Below are 18,452 nucleotides of genomic sequence, written 5' to 3' on the forward strand. Positions count from 1 at the left end.
TTTCCTTCTATTTTTTTATGGAATTATTAGTGTTTGTTCTGGGAATTTCAATTTACATCTTAAATTATAGCAGTCTAATTTGAATTATTATTATTAATTTTAGAATTAAAAACTTTACTCCTACATAGCTCTGTTTTCTTCTCTATTGCTGTTCTTTTTATGCATATTACATCTTTGTACATTATAAGCTATCCAGCATGTAGTTTTCTAATTACTGCTTTGTGTAAGTGTCCTTTTAAGTCATGTAGGACCAGAGGACAGTAAACAATTAAAAAAAATTTGTACTGTATTTTATATTTACCTATGTTTTGTATTTGTTGTTGTTTAGTTGCTAAGTTGTGTCTGACTCTTCTGTGACCCCATGGACTGTAGCCTGCCAGGCTTCTCTGTCCTTAGGATTTCCCAGATAAGAGTACTGGAATATTGGTTGTCATTTTTTTCCCTGGGGAATCTTCCTGACCCAGGGATTGAATCCAGGTCTCCTGCATTGGCAGGCAGATACTTTACCACTGAGCCGCCAGGGAAGCCTGTGTTTTATATTTATCTTTGTAGTATTAGTCACCTCTTGTTATCTGTTGGGGATTGGTTCCAGGACCCACTGTGGATGTCAGAAGTTCATTGATGTGTGAGTCTGTTATATAATTGGGGTAGTACTTGTGTATAACGTATGTGTATACTTTAAATTGTCTCTAGATTACTTATAATAGTACCTAATACAATGTAAATTCTATGTAAATAGTAGCTGGCATGTGGAAAATTCAAGTTTTCGTTTTCAATTCAGTTCAGTCATTCAGTCATGTCAGACTCTTTGCGACCCCATGGACCACAGCACGCCAGGCCCCAGTCCATCACCAACTCCCGGAATTTACCCAAACTCATGTCCATTGAGTTGGTGATGCCATCCAACCATCTCATCCTCTGTTGTCCCCTTCTCTTCCTGCCCTCAATCTTTCCCAGCATCAGGGTGTTTGATTTTGGAACTGTCTAAAATGAAAAAAAAGTCTTTTTGATCCACCATTGGTTGACTCCCTGAATGTAGAACCCATAGATATGGAAGGCTGACTGAACTTTTACTGGTGTTCTTTATGTCTTCATGTGAATCTGGGCTATTGTATTGTGTTCTTTCATTTAAAGCTGAAGGAGTCTGTTATTTTATTTTTTGCTTATTGAGAAATGTCTGAAATTCTCCTTCATATTCTTCTACTACCCAGGTCTGCACTTTATTATATTGGCAGTATGGCTTCATGTAAAGACTGAAATACTTTTGGTCCAGAGACACTTATCTGCTTCATTTTTTGAAGGGTAATTTTCTTGGGTATAGAATTCTTGGCCGAGATTTTTAGATTTAGGACTTATATTCCCACAACTGTCTGATTTCCATTGTTTTAAATGAAAAATCAGTTGTTAGTGTTATTGGGGAGCCCATGTATTGTGACAGATGGCTTCTTAATTGTTGTTTTCAAAGTATTCTCATGGTCTTTTTTTAAAAACAATTATATTTTTTGTTGTGCTGGGTCTTCATTGCTGCACTTGGGCTTTCTCTAGTTGCAGTAAGAGGGGGCTGCTCTTTGGTGTGGTGCGTGAGCTTCCCATTGCAGTGGCTTCTTCTGTTGCAGAGCACAGGCTCTGGGTGCACAGGCTGTAGTAGTTGTTGTACAAGGGATCAGTAGTTGAGGGGCACAGGCTTCATTGCTCTGCAGGATGTGGAATCTTCCCAGACCAGAGACTGAACCTGTGCCCCTGCTTTGGCAGTTGGATTTGCATCCACTGTACCACCAGGAAAGTCCTTCTCTTGGTCTTTTCTTTTCAGCACTTTGCTTTTCATGTGTCTGGGTTGGAATCTCTTTTAAGTTTATCCTATTGCAAGCCTGTTGAACTTCCTGAATTTGGAACATTTTTGGTCATTAGTTCTTCACATATTCTTTTTGTCCTTTTTCCTTTCCCCTCTCCTTCTGGGATTCCCATTGAGTGTATGTGGGTATAATAAGAAGATAATTTCATAGGCTCTGTTTATTATTACCTTTTCCTGTTCATTTTTCTTCTGTTTTTCAGACATGATAGTGTCAATTGACTCATCTTCAAGTTTGCTGCTGCTTTCTTCTCTGAGATCACTCAAGTCACTGTTGAGCCTCTAGTAAATTTTTAATTTCAGTTGTCTATGAATTTTGAGAATTTCCGTGATCCTTTCTTGGGTTTTTCTGTCTCTACATTGATATTCTCTGTTTGGTGAGACCTTGGTTCTTATATTTTCCTTTATTAATAATGGTTGATTTCAAGTATTCATCTAGTTAGTCCTTTAAGGTTAGTTTCTGTGACTGATTTTTTTCCCCTGTGTATGGGCCATATTTACTTGTTTCTTTATGTGTCTCATAAGTATTTTGTTGAAACTGAACACTTAAGATTATGCATTGTGACAATTTTGAGAATCACATTCTTCACCTCTCCTCAGGCTTGCTGTTAGTGGTGCTTATCATTTTTGTTGCTCACTGCTTACTTAGTGACTTCATAATTCTATAAAGTCTGTATATTTGGTTGTGTGTGGCTACTATTGTCTTCTCTGCTTGGCTGGGTTAGTGTTCAGCTGATGATTAGAAGTTTCCCTTTCGTTGTCTTTGCTGAAGGCTCTCTGTGTTGGAACATACTTTCAGTGTTTTGGCAGGCAGTTTATACATTTCTGCCTTTAGATCTCTTTACTGCTGCTTGTGCAGAGTCTTAAGGTCAACCAGAGGTGAGACATTAGTGCCGTAGTCCTTCGTGGGCATGCACACAGCCTTGCCCATGTATGTGATCTTGTACATTCCCAGGAATTTGTCAGAGCTTTTCAGAGTTTCCTGAGAACATCTCCTCTTCCAGTTTTTCCTTGTAAGTTTTTTTGACAGTTTCTTTGCCTGGAATGTTATTGCCATCTCAGGCAGCTGCCGTGTTAAACAGTTGTGAATTCTTTTTGACTGTGGCCTCAGGAAGAAAGATCTCTCACTGAGCATGCTCTGAATGAGGTCAGGTAAAGACAAGCCCTGTGAATGGGGGTTCAGGAATATGCCAGACAGATCATCAGAAAATGACAGTTATCAGCCCTGGGATTTCTTTGGAAGGAATGATGCTAAAGCTGAAACTCCAGTACTTTGGCCACCTCATGCGAAGAGTTGACTCCTTGGAAAAGACTCTGATGCTGGGAGGGATTGGGGGCAGGAGGAGAAGGGGACGACAGAGGATGAGATGGCTGGATGGCATCACTGACTCCATGGACGTGAGTCTGGGTGAACTCCGGGAGTTGGTGATGGACAGGGAGGCCTGGCGTGCTGTGATTCATGGGGTCGCAAAGAGTCGGACACAACTGAGCGACCGAACTGAACTGAACTGGGAATGGGGATTTTTTAAGGGTCTCCAGGCTTCTTCAATTCAGAATTTCTAGTGGTTGTGAGTCTGCTGGGTTTCAAACTGCCATGATTGTGAGGCTGTTCGTTTTCAGCCTGAGTTGAAAATGGAAATAGGGCCCTTCCAAAGCAATGGAAAGCTTGCTGTTCTTACCAAGATTCAGCCTTTTTTGCTTGAAAAATGCTTGGATTGTTACAAGCCTTTGTTTAATTTCCAGAGTTTTGGAAAACTTGATTTTGTCTGATTTTGCTGATGTTTTCTTTACTTCCTTGAAGGACCAAATTTTCAAAGGTTCTTAGGGTACCTTTTTGAAAGGATCCTCCCTTGTTTGCTTTTATGACTATAATATTTTCTCATTTATTTGGAGATGTAAATAATGTATTAAAAAAAACTGTTCATAGTCTCCCCTCTAAATTGAGGAGCTTCCCTGATAGCTCGGTTGGTAAAGAATCCGCCTGCAATGCAGGAGACCCTGGTTCAATTCCTGGGTCGGGAAGATCCACTGGAGAAGGGATAGGCTACCTACTCCAGTGTTCTTGGGCTTCCTTAGTGCACTGCTCAGCTGGTAAAGAATCTTCTAGCAGTGTGGAAGACCTGGGTTTGATCCCTGGGTTGGAAAGATGCCCTGGAGAAGGGAAATGCTACCCACTCCAGTATTCTGGCCTGGAGAATTCCATGGACTGTAAAGTCTCTTCTCTAAATTGAAGTTTTGGGGTATCTGTCTGTTCAGTTTAGTCTGTCTTTTTCATATTAGAAGTTTTGCTGATGTATCATAATCCTTGGTTACCTGCTCATATTTAAGAGTAGCAGACTGAAAAGCCAGTTATAAGCTGAATGTATAGGTAGAGCTTGTTTACCATGAGACTGCTAGTATTTGCTTTTAGGACATTATTTTAAAATTATAAGCTATTCTAAGATGGGATAATTTGATCACACTTTTGCAGTAAAATAAACACCAATTGTGTTGAGTTGAATATAAAATTTAAATTCAGAAAAACCAGGGTAAAAATGGTATTGGATTATTTGTCAAACTAGTGAAGAAATTTATTTTATATTTGAGATCCACAGATTTAAAATTTAAAAAGTGCAAAAAATTGGTGTCTTCAGCAGGTAATCATTAGCTATGTATTCAGTGTCTCTGAACATATAAAACTCACCTGTTAGACTTGTGCAGATTGATAGGTTCCAAAAGAGGCGTTTTGTATAGCTGTGCTCAGAGCAAGTAGACAAAAGCCATTCTTAAGGGAGGTTTATTGGTGTTGAACTGTCATGAAGCCAGATTACTGCTCCCTGAAGGCGACCATCTTGACAGGAGCCATGGTCTAGGCATTACTGAGCAGTGAACAAGGCAGCTGTGAGACAGGAACATGAAAGCAGGGGGAAGGCATGCCTGCCTGCCTGAAGTAACTCTGAATTAAGGTGCAGGTGCCAACAATGGTAATCATTTTAGCATTTTCAGGCCTGGTTGTTGGGCCTGTTGGTTATGGGTAATGTGGCCACTGTGAGTAGATATCACCTGAGGTCTGCGTAGAGTTTGCAGATGCTTCCACTGTTGCCATGGATAATGGTGAATACTCTCCTAGGAATGGAAGAAATACTCACCCCCTCCCAGTGATTTCAGGGAAAACCAGCTGGAGATCTCCTTTGTCCCTGCTGGGCAGACTTGCAGGCCTGCTCACGTCAGAGGGTATAGTTGTGACTCAACAAAGTGGTAACTTGGTCAGGGCAGACCCCGGCAACCTGTATAGGGATATTGTTTATGGGCTTGTTAAGCCATTGGGAGTCTTTGTACTTAGAAAAGGGAAGGCGATGGACATCTTAAGAACTTGATTCTAAGACATCTTGCCAGATTTTCAGTGAAACCTGGAGTAGAAAGTGAGTGGTAGTGTTACTCATCTGGTCCAGGAGTGACAAATCTTTAATTCAGTGCCCATTGTGACTCATTGGTGATAGCTGTCTGGAGCAGTTCTGAGGAGGATTCTGAGGGTACATCTGGGTACCTGGAGAGATGGGTTGAAAAGATCACTATCTGTCAAGAGATGGGAAGCAGGAGAGGCAGTGCATCAGGCTGGTTCACCTCCTTCATTTTACCTCTGTTTACTGCTGAGTATTTTGGGTCCTCTGTATCTTAGAATGTCACAGTGTAAGTAGACTAGAATGAAGTAGAGGTAAATAGGTGCTCTCGATGGTGGGAACTTTCCAGTCTCAGCACCCAGTTAGCTCAGTGCTGGCCCAGTGAATGAATGCACGTGTGAGTTGACACTAGAGTGTGTGAACTACCTGGCTTTCCACCTTTAGGGTGAGGGGCAGCAGCAGGTACCAGCCCTCTTTTGTGGTGACATCACCCTCTTGCATGACGATGCTTGGTGTGCACAGAATACCAAAGATGATACAGGTCTCATCCCTGCTCCCAAAGGGCTTCCATCCTGATTTGAAAGGAAATCAAACCTGTTTGAAGTGATTAGAACTTGCATGACAGGCTGGTTTGTAAGAAAGTGCTAACATTTCTAGTCTGGTCGCTGAAATGGGTAGCGCAAGTTTGAATGCAAAAATGCATGACTTTGTAATCTCAGCCTTTATGCTTATTCCAATATATCTGTATTTTGCTTGGAAAAGCCTCTTTTTTTCTTGACTTTTCCTACAAGGTAGGATTCCAACCCATCCCAGTTCCTCGCATTTTTGATATCACTAGGATGGACTATTTGGACTAGTTAAGGAGTTTTGCTGCTTTCAAAATGTCAAAGTTAAAGTGATCCAATAATAGAAAATATGTATCATGTGGATTTTTAAGCTGAAGATTATCCAGTCACAACATTTACTTTTAGACAAGTTATAGCATTTTTTAAAAATAAGCAGAAGTCACAGAAAAGGCTTTGTATTGTAGTATCAATGCATTCTGAAAATCTGTACTCCAAGTTATCAGCAGTATGTGCTTAGAAATAGGAGAAACAAATATTTTTCATGATGCATGCATTTTGTTTGGAGATGTCACAGTTTAATATAATGTCTGAGAGCCTGGCCTCTGGTTCTTACTCTTGGGGCTGGCATCACCACCCTGACCAGCTGTATCACTTTAAGTAAGGGGGTCTGGATTTCTCCATCTGTAAAATGGGTATGATAATTTATAATTTCTTATACAGCTGTTACAAGAATTAAAGGAGATCTTTCAGTTGGAGCCATTAGGTCAGTGCTTGGCTTAAGCATGGCTCATTTCTTGTTGGCATAGTTACTGTTATTAGATGGGTCTCAATGAGTAAGACTCAACTTCACATTAGTATAAAATATAATTGTAAACAGTGATGGTTAATAGTTTATATATATATTTTTCATACAGGTTGAATGTAATTTTTACAAAATTTGATGAAGTCCAAAAATCTGGAAACATGATACAGTCTGCGAATGGTGAGTAGAAAAAGCAACCATTCTACTTGTGCTTTTCCAGGTTTGCTTTTAGCCTAAGGAATGCTATATTCTGATTCTGAACAGCTGGATTTGATATTGTGCTAAGTGTTTCTGGGTGTGAGCATTTAATCTCCATTTACCCACCTTCCCAGGCTGGAAAAGATGATCTTGTCATTGACTTTCTTCCACAACCTACACTGAATCCATTAGCTAAATTATTGGCTTATTTTAAAAATGCATCCAGAATCCCAAAGATTCCCAGTGTAACCACTGCTCTTCCTCTGGTTCAGGGCATTGTGGCATTTTACCTGCGCACTTGTGGCAGCTCCTAACCAGGATGGTTGGTTTTACTCTCTCAAAGCCTGCTTTTCACTCAGCAGCTAGAGTGATCCTTTTAGAATGCAGTGCAAGTGATGTCAGTCCTTTGTTCATTCAGAATCCTCTGAAGGTTGCCCAGCTCAGGGGCTCACGGTGTGCTGCGGGCCTGTCTGGTGCATTCCCCCATTCTGAGATCATCTTGTATTGTTCTTCTCAGAAGTTCTCTTGGCTCCAGCCCATTGGCCTCCTAGCTAATTTGTAACATTTTACATTTGTCCTGCTTCAGGGCCTCTGTGCTTATGATTCCTTCTGCTTGAGACACTTGTCCCTGGCTGTCATTTAGGGCTGCCTTCTTACTCCATTCAGGTCTCAGCTGCAGGCTCCCTTCATTACACAGATGTCAAGAACAGCGTACCCAGTATTGTGAGGGAATGCACTCTGTACTCACCGTGCTTGATTTTCTTTCTTAATGTATTATAGTATTACAAAAATAGCTTTTTGTTTGTTCATGAGGGTAGGAATTTTGTTTATTCTCTTCTTTATCCTTAGTGCCTTTTGGGAATCATCAAAAAGTCTGTTGCCATCAAGAACTTTTCTAGTCTTGGATACCTCATTGTATCATAGCCATTTCACAATTGCTGGGGATCTTAGATCATAGTATAGTTTTTACATTTTGAGGTTGTTTTAAAAGTTTGAGTGATTTCTCCCAGAGTGACACGGTACCTAAAGGCAGAGTAGGGACAGAATCCAGGTCTTGTGACTCATACTCCAGCTTGCATACCCATTGTTGTTAGTAAGGAATTGTCTTTAAATAGCTTGTTTCTTATAAAACACTTTTAATAACCCTCATTTCTTTTTTGTACATTTGTAAAAACATAGCATTCAAAAAAAGATTAATTATGATTTAGCTATCACCAACAAAGTTATTTTTCTTTTCTAATTAATTTTCCTGTAATTCTATAACTTATATTTAACCATGGCATACTTTATATTTTGTGTGTGTCTGTGTAGTTTGTGTGGTTTTCTAGTTTAAAGCTTGTTGGCATCAAGATAGAAAGTACTGGGCAAAGAGGTAGGAGGGGTGGCAGAAGCTGAGTTTGTGCTTCCTGACTTTATTGTATGTGAGACAGCATCTCATTATAATGCTGACACTGGGGACAAAGACCACATCCACATTGGAGGCCTGCCTGGAGGATTTTGTATCTATCAAGTCAAGGTAGTGCTCACTTGTGTTCAATTCTTTCCAACCCTATAGACTGTAGCTCCCCTCACCAGGCTTCTCTGTATGTATATCTATACCTATACATACATATATTAATACACACACACACACTTTATGAGTATTTTTTCCTCCATTTTATTGAGAAATAATCGACATACATTGTATAAGGACTATATAAGTTTAAGGCATACAGCATGGTGGATTGATTCATGTATACTTTGAATATTCTATGATTTTTTTCTTTTAATTTATTTTTATGTATTTATTTTTGGCCTCACTGCACATACCATGGGGGATCTTAGTTCTCCCACCAGGGACTGAAGCCATGCCTCTTGCATTGGAAGCACAGAGTCTTAACTCCTGGATCGCCGGGGAAGTCCCTATTCTATGAGTTTTAATGAACATGACAATATGAATCCTGTGGCTTTGGGTAGTTCTCAGCAATGTTTTAATCTAATTGTCTCAGTAAGAATATTGCCCCCAGTTTCCTTATTTTTGTGGAATGTGGGTGTGTGTGTATGTCCGTGTATGTGTATGTATGTGGTATAGAGGTAGGGTTGAGGGTGAAAACACTTCTGTTATGCATCTATATTAAAAATAGACAGTTTGTAAGAAGGCCTTAACGCAAAATTTATTAGAGACTTGTTCAGCTTTTTACTGTAGAGGCATACTTAGAAGATACTGTGGGTTTGGTTCCCGACCACTAAAATAAAGCAAATACTGCAATAAAATGGGTCATGTGAAGGTTTTCATTTCCCTGCACTTATAAAGTTATATTTACACCAAACTAGTTGTTTTTAGTGTGTGATAGCATTATATCTGAAAAAAAGGAAATGTATGTACCTTAATTAAAAAATGCTTTATTGCTAAAAAAGGATACTATCACCTTGACCATTCAGTGAGTCATAATCATTTTAAGATAGTAACTTTAATGATCACTGATCACAGATCACCATAACAAATAGTACTAGTAATGGAAAAGTGACACAGAGACACGAAGTGAGCAAGTGCTGTTTGGGAAAATAGCTTCAGTAGATTTGCATGTTGCAAGTTTGCCACAAACCCTTCAAGTGAAAAAAAAGGAAGGAAGGAAGGAAGGAAAAAACATTGCAGTGTTTGCAAAGTGCAGTAAAATGAGAGATACCTGTTGATTCATATTCTTACGGTTTTAATTGTTAGAGCCAGAATAGAATAATCTAAGGTGTATGTATAAAGGCTTTAGAATTCCTAACCCAAATAATTTAAGTCTGTCATCGGTAACTTTGGGAGATCAGTAAGATGTTTACTCACTGTCATCTACAAGCAGGAACAGTTTTGAAGTCTTTCAGATGTGTATTCTTTTCCTTTTCTTGCCTAAGTGCACTGGCTGGAAGCTTAAAGTAAGAATGGTGAGAATGGAGCTCCTTGCCTGGTTCCCAGTCCTAGGTTTTTTATGACTAAGTTTGATGTTAACTGTAGGTTTTTGATAGTGCTCATTGATTCCTGTTCATCTGAGTTTTTATCACAGCTAGGTGTTAGAATTTTTCCCCATATCATCCGCCGATTTTGAATATTAAGATAAAATTCATACCGAAAGAATTTACCTTTTAAAAGTGGTTTTTCATATATTCAGAAAATCTTATACTTATCACCACTATCTAATCCCAGAATATTGTCATCAGCCCCAGGAAACCTTGTGCCCATTAGCACTAACTAGTTCCCTTTCCTTCCGGTCCCTGACAGCCTACCTTCTGCAAAACAGCAGATTTGCCTGTTGTGGACATTTTGTATAAATGGAATCATATGGTGTATAGCTTCTTTCACTTCACATAATGTTTTCAAGGTTCATCCGCCTGGTGTGTATGTATATGTGTGTGTGTGTGTATATATATATATCAGTATTTCATTTCTTTTTATGGCTGAATAATATTTCTTTCTATAATTATTCTGTGTTTTGTTTATCCACTCATCAGTTGAAGGACATTTGGGTTGAGGTTTGAGTTTTTTAGCTGTGGTGTTTTCAAGATTGTTTTGACCCTTCTGGGTTCCTTGCATTTCCATATGGATTGTAGGATCCTGATAGGGACTATGTTGGACCTGTAGACCATTTTTAAGGAATATTGTCATCTAAACAGCATTCAGCCTTCTAGTCCATTAACATAAGATACCTTTCAGTTTATGTAGGTCTTGAAGTTATTTCAACAGTGTTTTGTAGTTTTCAGTGTACAAGTCTTGCACTGATTTTGTTAAATTTATTCCTGGGTGTTTCATTCTATTCCTACATATCTTGTTTTTTGGTGGTATTGTAAATGGGATTGTTTCTTCATTTTATTTTTGGATTGTTTAATGTCAGTATATAGAAAAATAGTAGAATTTTATATTTGATCTTGTATTTGGCAGTCTTGTTCAACTTGTTTATTCTCTTGATTTTCCCCTTCAGTGGCTTCCTTAGGATTTTCTATTTACAAGATCATTTAATCTGTGAATAGAGATTGTTTTTTACTTTCTAATCTGGATGCCTTTTAGGGTTGTTGGGGTTTTTCCCCCCCCAAAATGCTTCTTTGGCTTCTGTTGAGCCTGATGATATTGTGAGTTACAGTGCTTTTTTTTTTTAAATGGTAAACTGTTCTCTCATACTTGGAAATAAATCCCACTTGGTCCATAGTGTACAGTTCTTTGTGTACAGTTCAGTTTGTCATTACGATGTTGAGGAATTTTGCATCTAACTTCATGAAAGAGGTTGGCCCACACTTTTTCTCACTCTCCTCCCCCAACTTGTCTGGCCTATTTTGAGTGTCTTTCAGTAAAACCAGGCATATCTATATGTCTTCATCTAGTTTTTCTCGTTGCTTTGCCTCTCTCTTCCCCTGTACAGCACACCCTGAGTGGTTTGCGTCAAAAAACACAAAATTCAGCTGAGTAAATTTTAACAATCTAATTGGCTTTATTGAATGAGTCTTGAGTTGGGCGGCATCCCATCTGGTGAGTGTGGAAAGGAAAGATTTTTAAAGGCAAGACAAGGAGGTCATAAACAGAAAAGATTATTTCAGGCTAAAGTAATGCCCCTGTGGGGGATGGGATGGGGCTGTGTGGCAGTGACCTCATCTTCCTCTGGGGGCTGGAGGACGCCCCGGAGACAGATGAGCTCATTGGTGCAGGCCGGGAAATTCCTGACCCACCACAGGACACTGCAGTCAGGGAACGCGGGCGCTGCACTCTTGTGGTGGCGCGTAGTGTAAGTGCCTGTGTTTTGGGCCTGTGGGTTTTTTTTTAACATCTGTATTCTGTGTCTCAGTCTCTTCACCTTGTAATCACTCCTTGGCCCTCTAGTCTCGTGGTCCCGTCATGTCACTGAGGCAGCCGCCGGCACTGTCACCAGGTGGCCTCTGTGCTGCTCGCCCCGCTGACGTTTCCCAGTCTGCACCCAACCGAGTCACTCACCTTGCCTCCTCATCCTTCCTCCTTGGCTCCTCTGGCCTCACCTCATTCTAATTTGTTACTGTTGTTGGGCTGTTCTTTCTAGATGTCCTTCCTTTGTTTAATGTCTGCCACTTAAATTCTGAAAGCTTAGTCCTAGGCCTGTTTCTTTCTCAGGCAGTGCTCTCCTTTGGGTGGTAATTATGTATGACTAGAACTTCATTGCATTGGAGAAGGAAATGGCAACCCACTCCAGTGTTCTTGCCTGGAGAATCCCAGGGACGGGGGAGCCTGGTGGGCTGTTGTCTATGGGGTCACACAGAGTGGACATGACTGAAGCGACTTAGCAGCAGCAGCAGAACTTCATTGACTAGCCAGATAATGCATCTCTTGCCCACACCTTGTCTTAGTGTTACTAAGCGATGTGAAGGAGCTGCCTGTCTGACATTTCTTCTTGTATTGGAGACATGTATCTAAATCCAGATTCACCTTCTTCCTGTTGTTCAAAGACAAAACCCCAGACACCTAAACGCAACCTTATCCTTGATCTTCTTTGTACGTCTTCCACTGTCTGTCCAGGCATGTAAATCAGAACTTGCCTGTTGTCCCAAAGGCCTCATCTTCCTCCCTGCCTGTATGTGTCATCACTGGTTCTTGTGGGTGTTGACACTTCTCACCGTCTCCAGCACTCTGATCCCATCTATCTAAAACCACCTGCTCACTGTCCTTCTGCCTTCCTCCTGCCTGCCCCCATCCCCAAGTCTGTTCTATTTGTTGTAGGACATTGCCCAAAGGAGAACCAACTTTTTTCTCTTGAAAATTGTTTTGTAGTGGAAGAGACTGAGGCCAGAAGATCTACTGTTCCCTTCACCCAGGACAGTATTAAAAACATTTAAATATTACCTGCACTGTCACTTTGATGTTCGTTTGTGAAGTATTCACTTTTCCGAAGTCTGAGCAGATCAGACCTGCACTTTCTTGGAGGTGGACACAGTTTGTAGCCAAACTCTATGAACACACAGTAGAGTGGGTGCTGCTGAGCAAGAGGTCTTCTGACCACCCTTCCCTTTTCATTTCTTTGTTTGGAAAACATTAAGTGTACATTAACGTAGATAGATGAGAGTAATGGACCCCCGTGTGGCCACCAGCCAACTTCACCAGTTGTCAGCATACAGCTTGTCTTGTTTTATCTCCCATCTGTCAGAAATAATGGGCTGTATGAAGAAGAGCTAGAATACATTATGTCATTCAAGTCAGATTCAAGATGCGAGCATGGCCCTTTATATTGAGTGTATTTTAGTAGAAACATTAAAATAGAAAGTAAGCATCAGTTCCAGATTAGGTATATTCTTTTTAGAAATTGTGCAAGTATTAATCTCCTGAAAATATCCAGCCCATTGTTACCATCAGCTTCCAAGAACAGAGAAAAACAGTTAAAATTGGTTACTCTGTTTCAAGAGAAAGGAAAAGACATTAATAATGCCATGTTAGTTCTGTGGTGATGGTAGCTGGAGAGGGTGGGCTTCAGTCCCATAAAGGGGTTAGTTGAAGAGTCTTTCAGAACATTTCTGTATTGCAGGCAGATTCTGCCTCCTGCCCTTCCTGCTCACTTTTTTCCTTTTTTAATCTTTTTACTATTTCAATTCATTGCTCTCAAGGTAACCCAAATCCTTCCCAGTCTGCTGTAGCCATACTGTCTAGCCCTGCAGCCTCATCTCAGTCTGGCCACCCCCTTGGGCCGCCTGTGGTTCCCTGTCCTCTTTATCCTTCCTCTTAAGATCCTGGTATAGGACTCTGCTTTCTCCTCTTAGTTCACCACTTCTCACTCTGTCCAGCTCAGCTGTGTGACTTAGAGCACATTGCTTCACTCCTGGGAGCCAGCTTGGTCCTTCGTTGTGCAGAGTAAGTGAGATCAGATGTCACATCTCCCAGTACAGCGCCTGGAAGGGGGTTGGTGCTCAAAGTGATAGGTTTCTCCTCTCTTGCTCCATTTTCTGGGTATATTCATTTTTTCTTAATTATAAAGAACATCGTTTGAGAATAACTGTCATACTTCTGTTTCTTGTGGAGTATTGGATTATTTTGGACTTGTTGTCTTTTTTGGACATTTCAGGTGGATGGAACATACAGTCAGTGTTGATTTCTGTGTAGCTTATCTCACTTGACAGAACGTTTTCAGAGCTTGTGCATGTTGTGGAGTGCATCAGTACCTCTCTTCCATTGCTTGGCTGGGCCACATTTTGTTTATTGTGTTCAGCAGACATTTGGATGGTTTCTTCCTTTTTGGTATGGTGAATAGTTTACACATTTTTGTTGAGCATATGTTTTCAATCCTTTTGAGTATATACCTAGAAGTAGAATTGCTGGATCCTGTGGCATTTCTGTGTTCACAGAATTATTCCTCCTATTGAGGAACTGTCAAACTGTTTCCCATCACGGTTTCCCCATTTTTTATTTCCACCAGCGATGTGTGAGGGTTCCATTTTCTCCACATCCTCTCCAGCAAAACAAAACATACACTGTTTTCTTTCTTTTTTAAAAAAAATTAGTCATTGTAGTGGGTGTGAAGTGGTGTCTCATTATTTTGATTTGCATTTCCCTCATGACTAATGATGTTGAGTGTATTTTCATGTACTTGTTGGTTGTTTCTACACACGATCTTATTTGAAAAGCTCTATTCAAGTCCTTTGCCCATTTCTAAATTGGTTTACTTGTGTTTTTATTGTTGAGCTATAAGAGTTCTTTTCATATACTAGATTATAAGACTCTTACTAGATATTTGATTTACAAATATTCTTTTTCCAGTTTTTGGTTGTGTTTCACTTTCTTGGCATCTAAGGTTTTAATTTGGATGAATTCTAATTTATCTATTTTTTGTTGTTGTTGCTTGTGAACAATAAAGCTCCTTTAAGTAAGAAATAAAAGCTCTGGATTTGAGCTAAGTTGAAAGGAACTATTAATGTAATAGCAATACACTTAGGGAAGAAATGGGTTTTGTCCTGGGTTGTAATTCTCTTGACATGTTCAAAACTATGTTTTAAGGTGTGTAATTGATTATATAAATGCCAAAGACTTCATTTTTCACAAGTATTAGACTTGTGACGAAAACAGCAGTGAAAAAGCATCTGAGCAGCAGTTGGGGGTGAGTGACCTGGCTGTAATGGAATACTTCATCTTTGTGTGATTCTTTTTTGTTGCTAGGTTACCTGAAGGCCTTTGAGTTTTGAGTGGCAGGAATATGAGAGTTAAAAATATGTTGTTTTGTAGATGTTTCTTTTTTTCCATCTCCATGTAATTAGCAAACCCCTTGAAGCAAAAATTACAGTTTTTCCTTCTATGGGTTTCAAAAAGCAAATTATTTTCTATGTACATTTTTAAATCATGCAGATGTGCGTATGCTCATGGGAGAATTGGATTTTCAGCATGAAAGAGCCAGTAATTATAGACTAGTCATTGTCCTTTATCTGTAGCAACTTAATGATCTTTAATTGGGGTTGATTGAAATGAGGCCCATAGATGTTAATTTGGTTAAAAATGTGCATGCTTTTGAGTTTCTTGAGGAAAGCTAACATGCTTATGAGGAAAGAATGAAACTATCATGCTGGTTAAATCTATGAAAATTCTATAATAAATCTGAAGCTAAAGAAAAGTACTTATTTGCTGACAAACTATAAACTAGATAATAATTATAAAATTATTGACCCTAACCCATGAATGTATCTAGGGTATCACTTTGCTGTAAAATGCAGCCTGCCTTCTTTTGTTTTACTAAAATAATTTGTTATTTGAAAAGTGTTAGATATCATTTCTAAGTTGTTGGAAATGAGAAATAAAAGTGTGAAAGCAGATAGACTCAACGGTGAATTGTTAGGTAAGCTCTGAACTGTTGTCCAGTGTAGCTAGGACAAAGCATTAATTTAAAGGTAAATTGATGGTCTTTTCTTTATTAAGAAGCTAAACCATTATTGTATAGTATTTTAAAACAGTGATTGTGAGTAAGTGGATCAAGTGCTGATAATGGGCTCCCCCTGCTTGTTTATTAGAGTCTGCATATTACAAGGCTTGGGATTCTGGTTCAGTGTCTTAGAAAAGTGTTTCCATAGTCACGGCTGTGGGGATGATATATCACAAGACTGGCAAGCTTGCTGTGCTGCCCAGGGAGACCACCCCCTAGAACAGCCTGGAAGAGACTGTTTCCTGATGCTAGCTTCAGTAGCTCAAGCTGCAGGTGACAGCTTACGTTATCATCCTCCGGGTGGAACTAAGATAGCCTTTGTACTTTATTTTTATTTAAAGTTTATGTTAAGAAATTCTCTTTTTCCATGGGGTGGGGGTTGAGCAAGTAGTTGGTTAAAATTTTTTTCCACACCAGTTTTAAAGAAGGTTCTCTGACATGAGTAACGTCAGCTAGAGAAAGGCCCCTGCCCCTTAAACAAGTCACTGTTCTTTATAGGGTAGGCTTTTATTTTGGAATAGGGCGGCCGCTGTCCTTGGTGCTTGGATCGCACTGGAGAAGCCTGTGGGTGGAGAGTTTGCTGAGGCGTCAGGGGCTGTGTGTGAGCAGGTGTAGCTTTCAGAGCAGTGTTTTTACTTGTGCCTCCATCACTGACAGTCATGACCGCTGGGAAAGGTAGGCTGTTCTAATATATTCTGGAAAGTGTTTGTAATTACTGCTGTTTAACTCAGAAAAAAGATATTTGTGGTATTTTATCATTGCTTTGATAACTAAAGATCATGGGTGAAACAGGCAAATAATTGTTATGACTGTTTGCATTGAGGCAGGGAAAAATTTTGAAACTTGTGGCTATGTTAATGTTTATGTTGACCCTCAAGGACTAGGAGAGAGGAATTGGGCATAGGAAGCTGAGATTAGCTGTGTTTTCATCAGCCTCTGGGTATTTATGTGCTTTTTAACTTTTTCCCTGTCTCTTGTATTCACAGTAAACGGCTCATGAAAATAAATTCTTTTGCAATTACAAGACATTTGCTAGTAAGTATAGGCTGTCTTTTTTTTTTTTTTTTTAGTATAGGCTGTCTTGAAAGGAATCTACTATAGTTTCCCAACAGAGGGTAGAAAAAAGTACATATAAACAGGGTAGTGGAGGGGTTGAATCTGTCTTGAGAATCATTGTATAAAAAATTTTTCCTTTTTAAAGATTTGCATTTTTTTTTTAATGTAAAAATGGAACTGGAAAACTATGAAAGAGGCATTGTATATCACAGGTCTTAATTGATTAGCCTTCGGTCTTTCCACGGAGGTTTGGCCCAGGTTTTGGGAACATTGAGAGGATGTGAAAGAGCTCCATGTGAACAAGGTTTGTGTTGGAAGAAGAATGCTCCATGTCTTGCTTTCCTGTGGGATGGGTTTCCTGGCAGGCTTTTAATTCGTTGTCTCAATGTTTCCAAACCCTTCAGCTGAAGCAGGTATTAAGCAGAGTAAATTGTGCACAGTAACAAGTGTTCATTTGTCTCCCTGTGGGGAAGCTGGCGTGCATGCAGCTCATCTGCTCTGTGTTCTTTTGTCCTGGATGGTGAAGGTGTGTATCTGTCTTCTGAAACTTAGTTTAGTTGAGTTTGCTGAAAACAGTCATACTGGAGTGCTGGATTATGCTTGTTAATTATATTTTAAAATTGAGAATTGAAAGCATATACTGCTAGTGCTCATTTTTATTTCCCTCCTTATTACAGTATTCTGTAATCAGGTTAAGTTGCTGTAGGAAATCAATACCCGGGAAGGAGAGCTAAATAATTCATGTGCTGAAGTGACCTCTTTCAGAACCCATCATTTGAGGATTTGGAAGTGTGTTACTTAGAAGTAGCATTTGTTTTATGTTGTATTTTACATTTTTTTTTTTAAACAACAGGGAAATATAATTATCTAGTAGGTGATTTTATGTTCAAGATTATGGAGAAAACCTTATGGCTCTGAGTTTAAAATAAAGACTATTCTCTCATTTGATAATTCCTTTCAGATGACCTACCTCTATAGTCACTGTTATCTGGAATGCAGGCTTTAAAAGCACTGGTACCTTTTACCCTAGGGAGCTGCAGATGCAGTAGGAAACAACAGTTAAATGCTGTTTATTGTAGCAGGGCATATTCGAATCTTCCTCTGTCTGCCCATGTTCAATAAGGAGCCCACAACAGTCTGCAAAATATAATGCCAACCATTTTCTACTATGGTGGTGTGTATTTTAGTATTTTCAAAGTGTTTTTCCAAATGTCTTTTGTTTTTATTTTCAGATTTTCCCAGCAGCCCCATGAGAAGTAGGTGGGGGGACGGGAGGTTTGAGTTCTCTAGCTGGGCTGGTGGCCCTGGACTTGGCCACCTTAGAACTACCTTCCTGCCAGCAAGTGTCACCCAGCTGTTGTGATAAAATCCTGACTTTAGTTTATTTTTTTGATTCTGAAATTGTGCCATTTTTAATATAGATGCCTTAGGGAATAATTAAAAACTGTAAGCATTCAAAGAAATATTATTAAAATAGGCATTAGCCCATTTAGACAAATAGTATTTTAGACAGTTTGAAAATATGCCATCCCTAATCAGTTGTTCGCTCAGTGATGGATGGGTAGGAGGTGAGTGGGGTGTTCTGGGATTGGAAATCATCATACGAACATGGTGAGTTTGTTTTTGAACGCAGTGTGGTCTTCTTGGAGGGGAACGTGCAGGGGAAGATGGCAGGGGCCTTCTGGGCCATTCTAACAAGCTGAGGCTTTTGTTGCAGGCTGTTCATGT

General features: G+C 39.6%; 1 protein-coding gene across 4 annotated transcripts in view; it reads left to right on the plus strand.

Annotated features, from left to right (window-relative positions):
• Positions 1-18,452, plus strand: part of CLASP1 (cytoplasmic linker associated protein 1) — a 276,819-nt gene that overhangs the window by 123,221 nt on the left and 135,146 nt on the right. For all 4 annotated transcript variants that reach the window (XM_070389116.1, XM_070389124.1, XM_070389129.1 and 1 more), the window contains exon 8: positions 6,710-6,777. In XM_070389116.1, the coding sequence (XP_070245217.1) occupies positions 6,710-6,777 (68 nt within the window). The remainder of the gene's footprint in view (positions 1-6,709; positions 6,778-18,452) is intronic.

The sequence above is a fragment of the Bos mutus genome, chromosome 2 (genome assembly GCF_027580195.1).
Source record: "Bos mutus isolate GX-2022 chromosome 2, NWIPB_WYAK_1.1, whole genome shotgun sequence".
NCBI lineage: Eukaryota > Metazoa > Chordata > Mammalia > Artiodactyla > Bovidae > Bos > Bos mutus.